This window comes from Echeneis naucrates, chromosome 12 (genome assembly GCF_900963305.1).
Source record: "Echeneis naucrates chromosome 12, fEcheNa1.1, whole genome shotgun sequence".
Taxonomy (NCBI): domain Eukaryota; kingdom Metazoa; phylum Chordata; class Actinopteri; order Carangiformes; family Echeneidae; genus Echeneis; species Echeneis naucrates.
The window spans coordinates 2,988,190-3,006,140 of NC_042522.1; the positions used below are offsets into that span (position 1 = coordinate 2,988,190).

The following is a 17,951-nucleotide window of genomic DNA, read 5'->3' on the forward strand; positions in this document are numbered from 1 at the left end:
GCAGTTTTGCATTCATATTTCCAACTGACCAGACAGACGTGCTGTGAAAGTGGCAGAAAACAAAATATGCCGTTAACAGCTACATTTTCAGTTATTCCGTGTGAAGTTAACACTCACGTCTGTTTCTTAATGTCCAGTATCTTCTCCATTTATCTCTGCAGCAGATTAACCGACTGAGCACGACTTTTGTTTGGAAACGTTGCTAGGCAACAAGGACATCTGTTTTCAATGACAAGGTCGTGGCCACTAGTTCAAACGAATAAATAAATACATTTAATAATTAGCAAATTTCCAAAGTTTTGTATTGTTTGGGATACCGAACTCCTACAAATACTGATGCAATGGAAACCGTGTGTGATTGTAGCCATGCAACTGTCCCTTTAAATACAACTTGTAAACAAAAACGGTGTTTTCACAGTAAAGTATTGTACGACTACTGTTGTATTTCTAAATAGATTGTTGTGAGTCTTCCGTTCGTCTGCAGAGCTACTAAAAGAAACTTTTATTAATATATACCACACACATTCAAGCGCTACTGTTTTCACTGTTACTATTTTTCGTCAACAAATGTCGTAACAACCTGCGTTTTACGGCAGCGAAAGTCGAAGGTGATAGGACGGTTTGTGCCGTAAACCGTCTGTAAGAACGCATGGGACGGTGCCGTGGCAGCGTGTGAGTGTGCATCTAAAATGTAAGTTTTATTGAACCAACCCTTTCAAAGTGTATCACAGTTCGTGTTCAGAGTCCAGATAAAGCCAAGACCCGCTGTGGTGGTTAATTCAGCAACATGCCTGGACTAACTTTGATTATGTAACCAGTCAAACACTGGGAAAAAGTAGCAAAACGGTTTAGCCGGATCGAAGTTACAACTGGACCTTTTTGGTCAGTCACAGTCAAGTTAATGTGCAGCATTAACATTTAAAATGAAGCAATAATGTCCCGCTCACATGTTTACAGTGTCGTTAGCCAGTCGACACAGGTATTTCATTATGTTCGTGATTCTTGAGAGAGAGAGAGAGAGAGAGAAGAGGTTTAAAGCCACTGACCAATTACCTCACTCTCACACTTGATTTTTTTCCCCGAGGCCTAGCTTATGTTCATCTCTATCTTGAGCCTGGTACCGGTCTCCTTCCTTCTTCATAGCTTAAAGTGTGAGATAGTGACAGCAGGTAAAGATAACAAAGGTTTGTCTTGATGTGTGTTGTGGAGAAGCTCAGCTGCTCATTATTCATGTTATTGACTTCATCTACACTTCTCTTTGGAATCTGTTGTAGGATGGAGGCCAAATCCAAAAAAACATTTTCTCCAAAAGGTGGAAAGAAGCAGAAGCTGACACAGAAATCAAAAGGTGATTCAGGTGATTCATCAAGCATCGCTGTACAGCTCCGTACAGTTTTCCATCTGCCTCGAGCGGGCTTGTCATTGCTGCCATTGTCTAATTTTTCCCAGGTTCCACATTTGGGAAAAAGCCTTTTAAACCATATAACAACACAGAAAGGAACAGCAGACCAGGAAAGGGAAGAGATGGTGGCAATAAAGAACAGAAATTTGCCTTCTCCAAAGGCGGGAAGGGACAGATGAAGAGGAAACTACCAGTTACCAAAGCAGAAGAGGGTGATGGTGAGATATCAGCTTGTGGTGCTTTGCTTTTGCAGAAACTGTTAGATTTAATGTTGTTGTGCATTTGTTATGTATATTTCTAAAATATATGCTCACAGAAAAGCAACTAAAGTGCTTTACATGAAAAACTGGTAAAAAGAAAAGAAAAAAAGCAGATATTAATAGTTGGATTATGATGGGATGTCAGTTTACGACATTCAAAGCCTCAGTCTCTCCCTACATGAGCATTATAATTGGCATTGGGTGTGAAGTGTGTGTAGGTCATTGGACAATATGAACAGAATTACTCTGCTTCTGGCAGCATGACTACCTCAAACTATTTACAACAACGCACATGCAATGTCGGAGCTCATGGCAAGTGTTACTAAAAACAAATGGCAATAACTGCTCTTAAAAGGCTGAATACTGAATCTCCAATATAAAGGTTGGACTTGTCAACAACCACAGAACTAAGATTTAGCTTTGATATGTGTTTTATCGAATAGTAAACCCACACTTTCAGGTGTGAAAAACTGAGTTGAGTTTCCTCCTTTTCTCATTGACCAAATACTGAATAGATTGTTGGATTGTGATGATTTGGGGCTGCTCGGTTCACTTCTTAAAGCAGTAGAGTTTGGCCTTGAAGATTTTTCTTGATGGCTGTAACTGATGTGTCGTAACAGGTCCAGTGTCCAAGAGGGTGAAGAAAGGTGAGTTTAAGCCAAAGAAAAAAGAGCTCAATAAGGAGGAGCTGAAAAAGAACAGGCAGCAGAAGAAGAAGGACCTGAAGAAGAGCAGACAGCAGGCAGAGAGGAAGGACATGTTCCAGATCATCAGCCAGTGCAAACAAGTGTGGGGAGATCTCAGGAGGTACACACCCGCAGACACACAAATCATTGCTCTGCTCTCAGCTTTACAGTAAAATCTTTATTCATTAAACAGTAAAATATTTTCATTTGGTCAATTGTACTGTGTCAGAGGGCATAAGCTGTTTCCAGGACACAGTCACGTTCATACAGCAAAGGTTGAATTTGCTTTCTTGTCTCCTAGTAACTCAGCTCATCTTTACTCAGACCTACTTTTTGTTGCTAAAAACTGCCACACGTTACAGTGAGAAAACTGAGTCTCACTCAACTTTGTAGCAAAACATCACACGTCATCATCTGCTCATGTGAGAACACAGGCTGCTTGTAGTTTTGTTTTTGTACCGCTGCCTGCAATGACATTGTATGTACATGTCAACAGGAAAAACTGTGACAACGACTTGAAGAAGAAACTTATGAAGCAGCTTTATGACCTAATTTGTGGAAAAATCAAACAGGTGAGTCTCACTTTGTGATTTCATCAGTATACTGTCTGTCTCTGAATGCTTTGTCTGTTTGACTCTATCAATTTGACTGACTGTCATATGTCTATCAGTCTGTTTGTCTCTGGCTGTCTCATGTCTGTTTCTCTGTCTGTGCCTGCAGATGGCGTTTGCTCATGATTCAGTGCGAGTGCTGCAGTGTTTCATCCAGTTCGGCACCCATGAGCAGAGACAGGAAGTGTTTACAGAAATTAAAGGTGACGGTCAAGATTTTTGGTTTTTTCTTCCTCTTCTGGTGTTTAGTGCCACTTTCTGCCTCTTTATCACCTTACATCCGTTAGATTTTCACAATTGCTGATGCTCATGCTCATGCTCATGCTGGATGATGGAGGATGCTTTAACAATCAGTTTGATCATGATGCGATTGGAGCGATCTGGAGCTGACCTTTATTTTTGATCCTCCATTTATATATGTGTAATACGAGGAGTGCAAGTATTAACAGTCTGTTCTCCTGCTTCCTCCAGATGACTTCATCAATTTGTGTAAGTCACAGTATGGCAGACACATAGTGAAGAAACTGCTGATGTATGGGTGAGTCAGTTTCTTCTTCTCTGTCTCAGCAGTTGTCCAGGGGGTCCAGAACATATACAGCGCCTAAGTGACGCTGTGTTTAAAGATGTTATTTGTTTCTTTGGACAGTGGTGTGATATTTATGTGTTCATTTCCTCCACAGCAACAAGGAGCTGGTGGCAGCTGTGATGCAAACATTTAAAGGTCACGTGCGCCCAATGCTTCGTCATGCTGCTGCCTCATCCATCATTGAGTACGCCTACAATGACAAGGCTGTGCTCGCCCAGAGACTCATGCTCACCGAGGAGCTATATGGAAACACCTTCACCATTTGCAAGGTACACACACGGCCGACAGACAAAAGAGCAACAATGCTGAGCTGCATCCAGGTTTTGTGAAATGTTGATGGGGCCATATTTGTTTACTTCTTGTTGCTTCATGTTCGTACAAGTCATCATTGACCACAGCTGACTCAGAGGAGTTTTGAATTCTAATTTTAAACTCAGGACTTCCTTGCAGCTGCATGAATATCGGTAGTAATATTTTGGCCTTGTGTTCCATCACTAGCTGCTGTCTTTGGTCAGTGTGTTTGGGTACTGGCTATCAATTTGTGAATGTTTCTCTTCCCGTGTGTGTAGTCGTCTGTGTGTAACACCATAGAGAAAGTTGCAGAGATTAACCCAGACAAGCTCAACAGCATCATTGATGAGATGAAGCAGATTCTGACGCCCATGGCCCAGAAGTAAGTGACAACACTACAGGACGCCAGAACTACAGTCAGTTTCAGGAGATTTCAATTGAGGCTGTGCAGGGAAACAGTTTTGGTTAAAATACTGTGGTCAGGATATTTATGTCAGCCATAACTGCTCAAAGCAGGTGAATCACTAGTTTGATTCCTGCCTTAGGCTTTCTTTGAAGCAGAGCAGGCAGAAATAAAGTCAACGACCTTTGACCAGGAAGTCGATGAAAAGAGAAATTTCTGCAGTTGACCTCAGAGTATGTGTGTTTCATTAAAATGTAATAATAGAAAAGTAGCATTTTACAAATGCTGAGAAGATTTGGTTGAATGTCTGGAGAAGTTCCTTCTGCTGTGTTAATGATGAAGTTCCAGGTAAAAAGGAAGTTGAGAAACATACATGCATTTTCCCTCAGCTTCAATTTAAATTAATGCATTATTTGTTTCTCACTCACTTTGATTCTACTTTATGAAGTAATATTTACCCTTGTAACTGAGTTGTGTTGTGTATCAGGGAGCAGGTGATCAAACACTCTCTGGTTCACAAAGTCTTCCTGGACTTCTTTCTGTTTTCACCTGACAAACAAAGAACGGTAAGCAGCTCTGACTCCTCACATCTAGTTCTGTACTGTACAGTACTGTATTGAAAAATATAATACTCTGTGATTGATGCTGAGAGTTTTCTCTGTCCTTAACACTCATGTTTCCTCTGTTTGTGTTTGTGTTCTGTTGGGAGCAGGAGATGATCGAGTCCATTCGGGAGTCTGTCGTCTACATGGCTCACACACACGATGGAGCACGAGTAGCAATGCACTGTCTCTGGCACGGGACAGCCAAGGTTTGTAAACCCTCACAGTGTTTGCTTTTGTTGGCCAACATACAAAACTGGAGGAAAAACATAAAAAGGCCCTTTCTGTTGTTCAGATCACAGCGCATCTCTTGTTCTCTCCTTGCTAGCGCATCATCTGCATTTTCAAATGAAAGAATAAATTATATGGTGACAAGAGTAAGTTCTTTGAACATCACCACGCTGGCGATAAGCAGATGAGTCCTTCAGGGCCATCATTGGATGTGTGGCACAGTAATGTTCAGAAGCAGTCCAAAGGGAAGAGGAAAAAGACGATTGTGGTTGTAAAGTGTATGGCAACCTTCACAGTGACAGTATGTATCAAGCTGTTTTTTGGTGACATACTTATTTCACAGGATGCTGTGAGGGAACCGAGTCTCCAGCATCAGGTGACAATGAGGAGCAGGATATAGAGAAGCTCTGTTCTCTCCGTATTCAGTTTTGTATTCTATGTTAGACTTGTATTCCTCTGTGGCCTCCTCAGTCAAGGATGTTGCTCAGACCTCATGTTGTTCCCTTTGTCAGCTTCATACAATTGATTCCACACCCGTGACTCAACAACAGGAAGCATAAATCCCCTCCAGTGATAAATGATTGGCCTTCTCCTTATCCCTCTCCAAGTGGTCCTCAGTCCTCATCACTAGATCTCCATGACGACAGGAATAAAAGGAGGTGTTTTAAAACAAGAGTGCCTGTCTCACTTTTTGCTCTCCATTTTTCAGGACAGAAAAGTCATTATCAAAACCATGAAGACGTACATGGTGAAGTTTGCCACGGTGAGTTCTCAGTGATCATCCATTCATCCATTTGTTCATGAGACTAATGTAAGGTGTAGCTTGCTTGCAGCGTAGTTGAAGGCAATTAGCTTTATCAATAACCAGGCGGGCTGAAAAGTCCAGCAGTTTCATAGCTCAAAAACAATATGCCTGACCTTAGCATGGCTTTAAAAACAGCCGTTTTAAAATCAATCACTGTCACTGGACCACAGGGGGAGTTTGGTCACCTGGTTCTTCTTGCCATATTCGACTGTGTGGACGACACCAAGCTGATCAAACAGGCTGTGCTCTCAGTAAGTCCGGCAATATGTGATCTGATGATGCTCCGGTATGATCCTGATCAATAATCTATTTATATGCATCATTACTTATTCATTTACATTTGTGTAGTTGTCGATAACTCTGGTCTCACCTGTTCAGGAGATCCTGGCATCTCTGGACGAGGTCATCAGTAACAAATTTGGAAAGAAAGTCCTGCTGTACCTGCTGAGTCCAAGAGATCCTGCTCACCTGCTGCCAGAGATCATAAAGGTGTTGGAGCGAGGAGACGGCAATGCCCACAGGTAGAGGCTCTCCTTTTGACTGTGATGTGATGATGATGAATTTGAGTGGAGCTGCTCTACACAGGATGACATTAAAAGTGGCATGAAACAAGTTACAAAAGTTGAACTCATAGTACACCATTATACATCAGAAAAAGCAGTTTATGCCTGGTCACTAACCAAGCAATATAGACCATCATGCTGTGCAGTAATAACAGTGAGGTTGTGGTTTGAATTAATCTGATTTGATGAATCTTCACACTTCGCACACACGCACCTGGCTAGGTGTTGTAAAAGGCTGAGTGTGACATTTCTAACATAAAAATAATTGAGATGGTATGATGGATTATTAGCGTGTAAATTTGATTCCGTTCGTAATGAAATGATCCAGCTGTATGACTCAGCAGCGAAGCTAAAGCGGAAACCTTTGCCACCCTCTACAGTAAAAAGGATCCAGCTGTCCGGAGGAAGGAGCTGCTGGAGGTTATCTCCCTCCCGCTGCTTGAGTATCTCCGTAGCAACGCTGCCACCATGGTGATGGACAAGGCCACCAGTGTCACTGTTAGCGACATTTTGGCATCAGCCCGTGGTGACCTCCGGCCTGCCATGATAGCCGTGGCTCAGCTAGCCAATCAGGAGTTAGTGCCAGGAGGGACTAACGGACAGGTGTGTACATAAATGGATTCTAATAACCTCTCACAGCATTATCAGGCTGAAATGAATCCAATACTTTGCTTAATAAACTCAGGCCCCTGAACTTTCTCATACCTATGTAGCTTCACATGGCTGAACATCCAGCAGGACATCTGGTCCTCAAGTGGCTCATAGCGCAGGACGTGACGCTGGCAGATGCAGGCAAAGAAGGTAAACGCACACATACAAGGCTCTGAGGCTTATATCACAAAGCTGGATGTTAGTTTAGCGAGGTAACGTCAGGGTTAACCCCGGGGTCTCACAAAAGTTGTTTACTATCTATTAGGGTATGTTGCCATGCTAACTGAGGCGGAACCCCTAACCTGCCCCGGAGCAGGTTAAGTTCAGGGTTAAGAGCTCAGCAGGTTTATTCGACCGCCTACCTGCCAATCGTTTTTTTGTTTGTTTGTTTGTTTGTTTTTTTATAATTTCCTGCTCATTCCCAAATGAACCCATTGACGTGGGTGATAAAATCCTGCTTGCTCCACTGAGGTTGGGACTGAAATAATGAGGGAAAAAATTGTAAAACAAGGGATTAAAAAAAATAATAATAAAAAATCTGAAACATAAATTTATGTGACACACATGCAATACATCTTGCTGATGTGGTGGAGATTTAATATTATAAATCTGGTAGTTTACACATTTCCAAGATTCTGCAAATTTTTCCCAGCATTCTTTGTGGGTTCATTTAGCTTCTGCTTTGATGTTTACGGCACCTCTCACCCTCTCAGAACGGTTTGGTAGGATACTGCTGGACACAGTGGGAACAGACAAACTGAGGAGCTGGGCGAAAGTCAACAGAGGAGCCATGGTTCTGTGCAGGTCAGTGCAAACAAATGTGACATATGAGACCTGATATGAGCTCTGATTGGACTTGGACCCAGTGTCTTGTTTCCTTGTGTTGTAAATGAAAACTGGTGGGGGAGGTTGGGGTATCTTCTAACCACCATCTGTTTGTGTGTAGCCTCCTGAACAGCTGTGACAAGTCTGTGGCCTCAGAGGTGAAAGGGGCACTGAAATCCATCACATCAGAGCTCAGCAGCATCAGCAACAACAAAGGAGCTGAAATCCTGCTGGAGAATCTCAACAAGTAGAGACATTAAAAAGGTGACTTCCTGTGCAGGACTGAGTGTGTTTGCAGCTGTGAATGGGAACATTTTTAGGGAGCTACATAAACCTAGAAAATAGTCATTTTGGCCCCTGATGGAAAATGGATATTGTGTGTGAGCAGTATATTGTGTTTAGAGGACAAGGATATGCCATAAGACAGGTTTAAAGACACAACAGAAATTCTGTAAACCTGCACAAATAAAAGCAGAAGTATGTGAATGGTTGGGTGGAACTGGCCCTTTATCTAGGATGAGTGAACGTGGGGCTGTATGTTTGTACACACAAAATCTCATTGTCCACTTCTGACTGTTTGTGCCACCCACATTTTTTTATTTGTAATATTTTGTACTTTAACAATAATTTAATCTGAAAAGGCTGTTTTCAAAATAAAGGTTATTGTGATTGATGTTACAGGTATGTCTCATTGCTTTAAACAGATGGGGACATACTAAAAGCTGAACCAGTTTATTTCACTGTCAGCTAACTGCTTTTCTGTACACATGCAGGTGTATGGATGTTAATGAAAATGGAGAAATAATGCTACCATGAAAGGTGTTCAGATCACAAATCTTACATGACTGGTGTTATTCTCATTTCATTTCACTGTAAACGTTATCAGCTCATTAACCACTTCAGCAAAAGCAGCCTAATCACCTCCAGAGGGGTGAACTACGAAGGAAGCTCAGCAGAGCCGGGCTTTCTCTGGGTGAGCTGGCTCCACAAAGCCTGAGGCTCCAACCAGAGATAACGGGTATCACATTGGTGGTTATCATCTGGATTTATCGACCCAGGCTTTCCTCAGCAGGCTCTGAGTTTATAAAAAAAGGGCCGTTTAGGCGTCATTTCCACAGAAAAATGGTCCGATTACATGCCGCATACTTCAGCTAAGAGGAGCAGATTATGATCATGGAGAGCTGTGAAGAGTTCAGACCGATAAGAACAGCTAAAAGAACACTGTTTCTACAAACAAGGCGAGAGAGGAAACCTGACAAAAGAATTAGGTTGTGTAAATTAATATAGCTGATATAATATATAACTTTAATTCCCTCCCCGAAAATGTCTCACAATGAAGAATACATGGAAATCACTTAGATTAGGGCCAAATCAAAGTGAGATTTATTTATATCATAAATAAATAAAAAAAAAATTGGTGTTCTATTAGTTGTAGTGCCAGCAGTGCAAATCTGGACCAAGCACAAGAATATAATCCAAAGTGGTTTGTATTCATCACTCTGTTAGTGGAATGTGGATGATATTATCTGAAGCAAACGAGAAGAAATGAAAGGACAAAGACTGGAGGGGCCCACTCCAGCAGATTAAACGGCCTCAGAGGAGCTGGATCATGGAGGGGATACAACTGGGTATTCAGTCAGACTCTGGAGCTGGCAGCTCCCAGCAGCTATTCTCTGTCCAGGGGATGTATAAGTGCTTTTGTTGTAAAATACTAAATGCATATTTATTGTTTCTCAGATGAGAAAAGTCTATTTCACAGTTGAAGGAGACACATTAGTGTTGCTTAGGCCACCAGTACACACCTTTGCTGACCCCCAAACAGAGGTAACTGTCAAAGTTGTCATGTACTCCTACATGAACACCAATGGATGACTTTTCCTCAGAAAAGGCAGAACTTTAATAAAAAAAAAACACATCCTGTGGTTGGTGGGGGGGTGAAAAACTGCTGCTGATGGCTGCCTTACTGTAAATGCAGGGCTTGGTTTGGTCCTATTACTTCCATGTGGTCACCAAGATTACACGTGTAACATCTTCCCTCAGCTGAGAATGTGTATCAGAAAACACCAACAGATCACTCCGGTCTGGAAGAACTCTCTCCCTCCGAACAACTCCTGAATCCACCAGATCTTCTACAAACTGTGAGCTCATGTTCAGGGAGGATGATCGGTGAAGTCAGCGCTTTTTACAGCCGACTTTAAGCCGAAAGTCGGAACAAAAACTGGTCCGGACCAGGTTATGTTCACAGCTTCCGTTACCATGACGATACAGACAGCTTCGAAGAGAGCTGGCTTTGGGCTCAACATAGCTCGATGAGGCACTAATCTGTCTTCATAGATCAGCCCTCAGATCTGCTCTGTGCTCTCCAGCCTTTGGGTGAACTTTGAACCAGGAATAAACAGGGTGCTATTTTTTACAGTTGATCTGAAAACAGCTTTCCTGCTGAACACTGACGGTGTACATCCTACCTACACACACAAACTGGTCTCATTTCTACCATCCAGATCATGGGCCTGTTGTTCAATCCTGAATCCTTACATGTGAGACTGATGGGGAGTGAGGAGGCCAATGCCAGATTTTTCTGTCGTGAAACAGCCTGAAAGGATGAGTTGATGGATGCGTGGCTGTTGTGAACTGCTATGAACCTGCAGCACAATTTGTGTATGTAAACATGGAAATGGAAACGTGTGTCAGGAAGTTTCAGTGCAGGGGGGGGTCATTTGGCTCAGCGACCTCCTCCCGGCACTCTGCAAACTTCTTTGCTGCTCTCCGGGCCAAGTGCAGCTTCCCCCGGGCCTTGGTGACGGCAGTGTACTCGTGGGACTTGAGCTTGGTGTAATAGTCAGAGAACTTGTTGTAGAGGACTGAGATGGGCATGCCGTTGAGGATGATGCCAAAGGAGATGCAGAGGCAGGCAAAGATACGGCCCAGGTTTGTTTCTGGGAACATGTCACCATAACCCACCGTGGAAATACTGACCTGAGGGAACAAAGATAGAACAAACATAGAGCTCGTGAATCTGATAATAAGTTACAAGGTCAGCACCACATTGATTTAATTTGCATTATAACTTCCATTTTCAAAACTATAAAACAGTATTGAAAATGATAGTTAAATATGGTTAAATATCATACTGTATACTCCAAAAAGTGTAAAGCCTAATTTCTACCGGGAACAAACAGCCGCCATTAAAATCAACAAAAGCCGCAGCAAGTCAACCTCTGCTCATTGGATCGCACCAGACAGGAAGTCAGATACAGTTTCAACATTAGACTTCCGTCACCTTTCAAAATAAAACAGCCTACTTCCCCATGGTGGAAGCAGAAATCCCAGGAAATATCAGAGGATGGAGCTTTTTCGCATGGCAGAAGCAAACCGAACTATTCTTTGTAGTCGTTTCTGTGAACGATCCGTTTGTCTCTCGATCTCGCCCCAATAATACAAAGAGAAGACGGGTTTTCTCAGGTGGAGCTAAAGAACAGATGGAGCTGCCCAGCTGAGCTTCTTGTCTGTTTACATGGTGTAATGAGTGTTCTGCTCACTATCAGAGGATAAGAATCATTTCTGTGCCCAGATCTTCAGCTTTACTGTTCCTGCATCTTCTAATAAACAACCAGAGCCATAATACTTTCATACATACTTGTGATGATTGTCTTTCTGAGTAAGTGTGTGTAATGTGTGTGTGTACGCGTTCATGAGATGGGACTCACTGCTGCCCACCACCATGCATGTGGCATGGAGGTGAAGTTGGTGTTGTACACATCATGCTCCACAGTGTACACCATGGCTGAAAACATGAAGATCCCCATTCCGATGAAGAGGAGTAAACAGCCCACCTGCATGCAAACGCGCACACACAAGCACAGTGATTTGTCGGTTTAACCTCTGTGTACAAACTCAGTAACACACATTTCTTCTGTCAGTGTTCAGCGCACTGAACATTTGCAAAACAATTTCTGCATTAATCCCCCAACAAATCATCAACTTCTCACAACATGAAAGACTCAAAGACCAAGCATATCTTTTGTGCCATCAGATTGTACAATGTCTCAGGAGGGGAGGCAGGTCATGATGATGGAGAAGTGTTGCTTTTTTCTTTTAATAAGGTAATAAGCTTTTTGTGCCTTTTTTAAAATGTACTAATGCTGTTTTTGCACTGTTGGCTTTTCTTTCACTGTGTATCTTCCTTGTTTTTTATGTCTATGTCTTGTTTCCTTGTGTGAATGATGTACAGTACGTATGTGAGCAACAGATGGTTGAATTTCCCTAAGGATAAATAAGGTATCTATATCTATGTATCCATCTATCCATCTACATTTGAGCATTTGAGCCCAAGTTCGAAGTTAGTAGAACTTCTATGTGTTATGGTGTTGGTCTGACCTGCTGGTAGCACTGTCGCAGTGTGAAGCCAAACGCTCGGAGGCCTATTGAGTGACGGGCCAGCTTCAAAATCCTGAAGATTCGCATTAGACGCATGATCCTCAGAACCTGACCCACCTGCAGAGAGAAAACAGTGAGCAACCAGGAAAAAGGGCAGACCTTTTTACCTCAGGTAGCCAGAGGTATTTATTGATGAAAAAACTAGGATCACATTTTCTTATGTCACAATTTTTTGGGCGCTTTGTGTGTCAAGTCATCTTACTTTTCCAACACTAGCCACAGTCTCAATGTCCCCTGAATGCAGGTGCATGTCTTCATCATTGAAACACTCTAGGACCATCTGCAGGTAGTGTGGCAGGATAGCAACCAGGTCAACAGTGTTCAGGACGCTCTGTCCGAAACTCTTGAGGTCAGGGGTGGAAACCAGGCGCAGCAAGTACTCTAGGGTGAAGAAAGCAATACAGAACGTCTCGACGTACTCTCCGTAGAATCTTCCACTGAGTTGGCCTGACGCCATCTGGAAAAAGCGATGTGAAGTGAAGTAAGAAGAAAAACCTCTTTGGTTGTTTGTGTGATGAAGAACGTCGTGGGAAATAGGGGTGGGGGATTTATGACACTCAGCAAAGTGTAGGACGATATAATAATCTCCTCCAACTCCAGAAAGGAACAGGCTTTTAACAAATTAGGTCTTTATGTCTGTTATTTGTACATGGCGAACAATTTCTGAGTAGGTGTAGTACAATACTAGCAAACCAACAGACCCAACTGTCTTGCAATCTGCTAATCATTCATTTAAAGGGGGCATGTTCAAAATAATAGCAGTGTGGAGTTGAATTAGTGAGGTCAACAGGTGACCCTTATTTAAGGACATAGTCAGCATATGTACATAATGGTTATCGTGCATTTCTCTCTGAAAGAGAAGAACAGTGTATTTTAATTAAAAAGTTGATTGGGGATTGGAAAACATATGAAGAAGTGTAGAAAATGAGAGGCTCCCAAATGCTTTAAAATGGCAGCCAAAACCAGAGAGACGAGCAGGAAAACAGAAAAACTACTAACAGCAGCAATGGCAAACAATCAGTTCCAGGAAGGTTAAAGGTCTAAAGCAGAGCTCTCCAACTCCGGTGCTGCTCCAACACACCTGATTCAAATGAGTGGCTCCTTATCAGACCTCAGAAGGGCTCGATGACGAGCCGATCATTTGAATCAGTGTGTCGGAGCAGGAAACATCAAAAACGTGCAGGACAGTGGCCCTCCAAATTTTTGTACATTTCTCTTCATATTTTGAATTGAAATAGAATGTGCAATGTTGCCAATGCATTTGTGTGAATAGAAATAAAAGCTATTGTAAGGACTTTAAGCTTTACTCACTTTTTTAAACACACTGCTATGATTCTGAATTATGGTTTAACCCTTTTATTTTCGTATGCAGCCTCTTGGCTGATAACTGATGATCTCTCTCTGTCAGATGTTCAGTTACTTTGCAGTACAGTTGAGTAACTTTAGGGTCTGCCCTGTCTACATAAACACACTTTGTACTGCATCTCTTCCACGGTGTTGAGAGTCATGGCAACCAGAGAGACCAGCACAAAGACTGAGGAGGCGACCCCCATCAGCTTGGCAGTTACTGAGGAGAACGGTTTCTCCATCAGGTTCCAGATTTTCATCCGGGTCAACCCAAAGGCCATGCCGTGAAATAACGCTTCGTTCTCCTCCATCTCCACCTGGCAGACACAGGACACAAACAGGACAAACATTTTTGGCATCAATAAACTGATCAAGGACTGACCAAATCACACTGAAACAAGCAAAACACAACATACTGAGTGAGATATTCATTTAAATGATATGAGCGCCAAGCTAAATAAGAGCAGGCAACCAAATGTGAAGAGGGCTCAACAGGGGAAAAACTAGCACAACAAACTGCATCATGGGATGTCTTTGCTCGGAACTGTGCCAAGACAAAGCTTATTCTCTGCTCTCCATCTGTCAAGATGTCAGTGATTTATAATGTAGGTCAGGCAGAGTGAGAGTGAGTTGGTAGATTAATGACAAAATGTCACAGGTAAAATGAAAACGCAGTGACCCGTGTGCATTTTTATTTTGCAGTTATTTAAAACATTCAGATCCTAGAAGGTAGGGAAATCCAGTAACCAGCGCAAACGGATTACTACTTCAAATAGTTCACAGGGACAACAGATTCCATTGAGAATTGTCTCTACAGTCTGCTGATGATTATCCACAGTAACTGTGGCGCAGATTTTATTTTATTGAGGTCCTTTAGTTATCAATACTATGAGAATCCCAAATAAAAAGTCCATGGGGTGAAATATGTATCGGCATACGTCCTATTCCCTAAATGAGTGCGTTACTGAACTAAAGCTGTATCAGGAGAAACAAGCTAACTGCTGTAAGACACTGCAGTGAAAAGCAGCACCATATTTCAAGTTTATTTTTATGGGCATTTTTTTTATCTCTCACTCTGACACACTTGCTCATTTTCTATCGCTCAAACGTTTCTAGGTCGTGGAGGCTGCTGGAGCCAATCCCATTTCACACCAGGCGAGGGCGTGGTCATCCTGGACAGGTCACCAGTCCATCACAGGGACAGCATACAGAGAAACAACCACTCAAATTCTGCACAGAAAGGCGCCAGGCCAGGAACCAAACCTGTGAAATTCTAATTGCGGGGCCAACCACTACGCCGCTGCGCTGCCCTAAGTTAAATTTAATGTTGTTGTTTTTTTTAGAGCCACAAATGGACATATTAGTGGACAAGATCGCTTTTGTTCATCCCTTTAGATGCCTGAGGGTTAGAGTTAGGGCATATATATTGGTCTGCTGCTGGATAAAAGGATGACAAATCATTTCAGCTGATTGTTGGGGGAACTGTTCAACTCCCTTCATATTGAGAGAAAAATTTTGTTTGTTTGTTATTTGTTTCTCCTGTCTATCGTTCACTCAGTGTTCACATGCACAGATGTGTCTACAGTGACTGAACCCCCCCCCCCCCCCGGCATGCCCACCTCGGCCATCAGCTGCTTCTGGATCTTCAGCTGCTCATTTAGCTCGTCCTGCCTCTCCTCGAAAGAGATACGACAGCATCGTTGGCTGTTTTTGATCCTGACGCCCCAGTAGTTTATCTCTTCCAGGAAATTGCGAGGACACAACTCATCTTTAATCCACAGCACTCCTGTCCTGAAGGTTAAAGCAAAAACAGATAAACATCCAGTATTAGTGTAGGGTAGGGGTGTCAAACTCAAGCAAAAAAGGGGCCAAAACACATAGCACACATCAGGTCGCGGGCCAAACAGGAAAAAAATGCATTGAACAGATTAAAACTAACCATGTTTTGAGTAAAAATATGAATTGAAATGAAGACAGAATACTATATTTTGCCCACAAAATAAGCAGACTTTACAGTGTTTCGTATCTCATGTGTCACAGTTCACCTGTAGAAGTGAAATATATTGTGGAAGATTTTGGGATCTCTATCAAAGAAGAACTCATTATTTTGGACAATGTAGTCGTCACACAGGTCCAACTTCCTGCTGTGGTCCATGTATGTGGCCAACCGGCCAATGCGTGTTTTGGGATACCTGGCAGCCAACCTGTACGGCAGGTGGTACACCTAGAAGAAAAGAAAAGAGAAAAAACTATGTAATATAAGTTGCAATAGCACCACATTAGAGAAAAGAAAAGGGTTGAATAAGGCTTAAGGATGGAAACTATGATTACATTAGAAATAAAAATTACGGGTTTTATATATATATATATATATATATATATATATATATATATATATATATTTAATTCTTCACGTGAATAAAACTTTACTTCATTGCAGAGCTGACACTCACACATATACATACAGAGAAGAGCATGATTGATAAGAAATGCTGCATACAGGGCTGATGTGAGGAGGTGAACAGGACCTCTGTGTCTGTGGGAGGGAACACAAGCAGACCCATTCTGAGAAGGTCTGAGGAGTTCCTAGTGGTGGAAAACAGGAAGGTGGGCCTGATTATCAGACGGCGTGAAGAAAAGTTACCATTCCTCCAACATTGATGTTGAGGGTGAAGTGTTTGGTTGGAGAAATCAGTAGGCGGGAAGGAGACACAGATAATGGATCCTCATCCTCCTCCTTCTCTTCCTCGTCTTCATACTCAGCATAAAGATCATAGATGTCTCTGCCCAGATCCTTCACAAGTATAACTAAAATGTTATCTTCATAAATTAAACATTTCAAGGTTTCATACAAAATTAATGAGATATTAAAACTTATATGAAGCTAAGTAAAATAAAATAATGACAAGCAGCTACTTTTGGTAAAAAAATATTGTATATATATATATATATATATATATATATATATATATATATCTCACTGAAAAGAGTCATTCAAATCCAGCATTTCAGATGTAATTATGAGCAAATATGGCGCAAAAACAGACATACTTTCAGGATTTAATTTTTAAGACTCTCAATCCAGTGAACAGGAGCTAGTACAAATTGATTTACGTTCACATTTGACCCAAAGGACTGGCAACAACCAAAAGATGCCGTATCCATAAACAACTACTTCAGAAAAGTCATGACTAATGACACTGATGACTGAGGAGAAATCCAAACAATAGCTGGTTCCAGTTTTACTTTAAGTATGAAGAGCAGAGCGACATGAACAAAGTGATGAGGCGTCTGACCTGCATGGAGTTCCACGGCTTGAAGGTGTAGGTGAGATCCAGATGGTCGACTGCTTCTTTGACGGCTTGAATCTGGCTCCCAGGCTTGTAGCTGTGAAACAAACTCCTGCTGCGGGCTCTGAGCTGAGTCAACATGGTCACTGCTGAATGTGTGCGCGTTAAAAGCTAAACTAAATGAACCTGTGAACTGAGAGACATCCCAGCAGCTCTGCTGTCATTGTACACTCAAACATACGCCACCAGATGGAATATTAAACATTTTCAAAAAACCTCAATCACATATGGTACAAATGAGCGACCAGAAAAGGAGATAGAGGGATAGTGAGAGAACAGTGTGAACAGACTCACCCAGTAAGGATAGAAGAAATGACTCTGGTCGCTTAATGGAGCTGACTGAGATGATCTGGGTGCTTAAAGTTTTAAATCTGATTATCCTCTTATATCCATCTCTGAGTCTCTCTCCCTCCCTCTCGCTCTTGTCCAACTTTACACATCTGGTAAAGCCGCAGCTCTTAGCCGGTGTCATTACTGAGATGTCCAATGGAATTTCTCATCTTCAAGTTGTGCTGGTGTAGTATTATCGGTGTAATATTTTATAGAGACGCTCGTGGTGTCCCGATAAAACCCTTCTCATTCTGAGTCATGGTAAATGGTAAAAGGTGTATAAATATAATAAATAATATCTACTTGTGTGAGATTTTATTTTATACTAAGATTTTCAAGTTGGCTAGGACCCAACACTGGTTTGGAATGTGCAATAATTTAGTGTAACATGGTTTAATTCTATATAGTAATTTGGATATAATATTGCAGATGCTGTCAGGGTAAGGAAGAGGATGAAATTAGTCACTTGGGTTGATGGAATTTGTTCAACAGTTCACGTTCTAACGTTGTGAGGACATTGTAGATCGTAGGGCGGCAAAATGTGGATTAACAGGCAGACTGTCAATAGTAT

At 42.0% G+C, this 17,951-nt stretch overlaps 2 protein-coding genes across 4 annotated transcripts; one reads left to right on the forward strand and one right to left on the reverse strand.

Moving 5' to 3' along the window:
- Nucleotides 1-641: 641 nt before the first annotated feature.
- pum3 (pumilio RNA-binding family member 3) lies at nt 642-8,588 on the forward strand. 3 transcript variants are annotated; one of them, XM_029516066.1, is made up of 18 exons: nt 642-691; nt 1,275-1,348; nt 1,450-1,620; nt 2,283-2,469; nt 2,845-2,920; nt 3,069-3,162; nt 3,431-3,497; nt 3,640-3,814; nt 4,115-4,218; nt 4,727-4,805; nt 4,952-5,050; nt 5,782-5,835; nt 6,048-6,128; nt 6,256-6,398; nt 6,821-7,043; nt 7,154-7,241; nt 7,805-7,895; nt 8,038-8,588. In XM_029516066.1, coding segments are annotated over exons 1-18 (1,938 nt in total). In that variant the 5' UTR covers nt 642-689; the 3' UTR covers nt 8,168-8,588. The 3 variants fall into 3 exon arrangements, with proteins under 3 accessions (XP_029371926.1, XP_029371923.1, XP_029371924.1); XM_029516063.1 differs by having other exon boundaries at nt 651-691; nt 1,275-1,357; XM_029516064.1 differs by lacking the exon at nt 642-691 and adding an exon at nt 1,095-1,169 and having other exon boundaries at nt 1,275-1,357.
- Nucleotides 8,589-10,613: 2,025 nt separating this feature from the next.
- Nucleotides 10,614-17,131, reverse strand: kcnv2a (potassium channel, subfamily V, member 2a). The gene is made up of 9 exons (XM_029516400.1): nt 16,997-17,131; nt 16,345-16,494; nt 15,746-15,924; nt 15,320-15,491; nt 13,826-14,017; nt 12,556-12,810; nt 12,294-12,410; nt 11,624-11,749; nt 10,614-10,892 (listed from the first exon to the last, which is right to left on the reverse strand). The coding sequence occupies exons 1-9, from the start codon at nt 17,129-17,131 to the stop codon at nt 10,614-10,616; spliced, it is 1,605 nt and encodes a 534-aa protein (XP_029372260.1).
- Nucleotides 17,132-17,951: the final 820 nt, after the last annotated feature.

Excerpts from the sequence above, each read along its gene's own strand:
- kcnv2a (XM_029516400.1), bottom strand. The coding sequence starts at position 17,131 with ATGTTGACTCAGCTCAGAGCCCGCAGCAGGAGTTTGTTTCACAGCTAC. Across the intron at positions 16,495-16,996 it reads AGCCGTGGAACTCCATGCAG|GATCTGGGCAGAGACATCTA; the intron begins GTCAGACGCCTC and ends ATACTTGTGAAG. Across the intron at positions 12,811-13,825 it reads TGGAAGAGATGCAGTACAAA|ATGGCGTCAGGCCAACTCAG; the intron begins GTGTGTTTATGT and ends CGCTTTTTCCAG.
- pum3 (XM_029516063.1), top strand. Across the intron at positions 1,358-1,449 it reads GAAATCAAAAGGTGATTCAG|GTTCCACATTTGGGAAAAAG; the intron begins GTGATTCATCAA and ends AATTTTTCCCAG. Across the intron at positions 2,921-3,068 it reads TTTGTGGAAAAATCAAACAG|ATGGCGTTTGCTCATGATTC; the intron begins GTGAGTCTCACT and ends CTGTGCCTGCAG.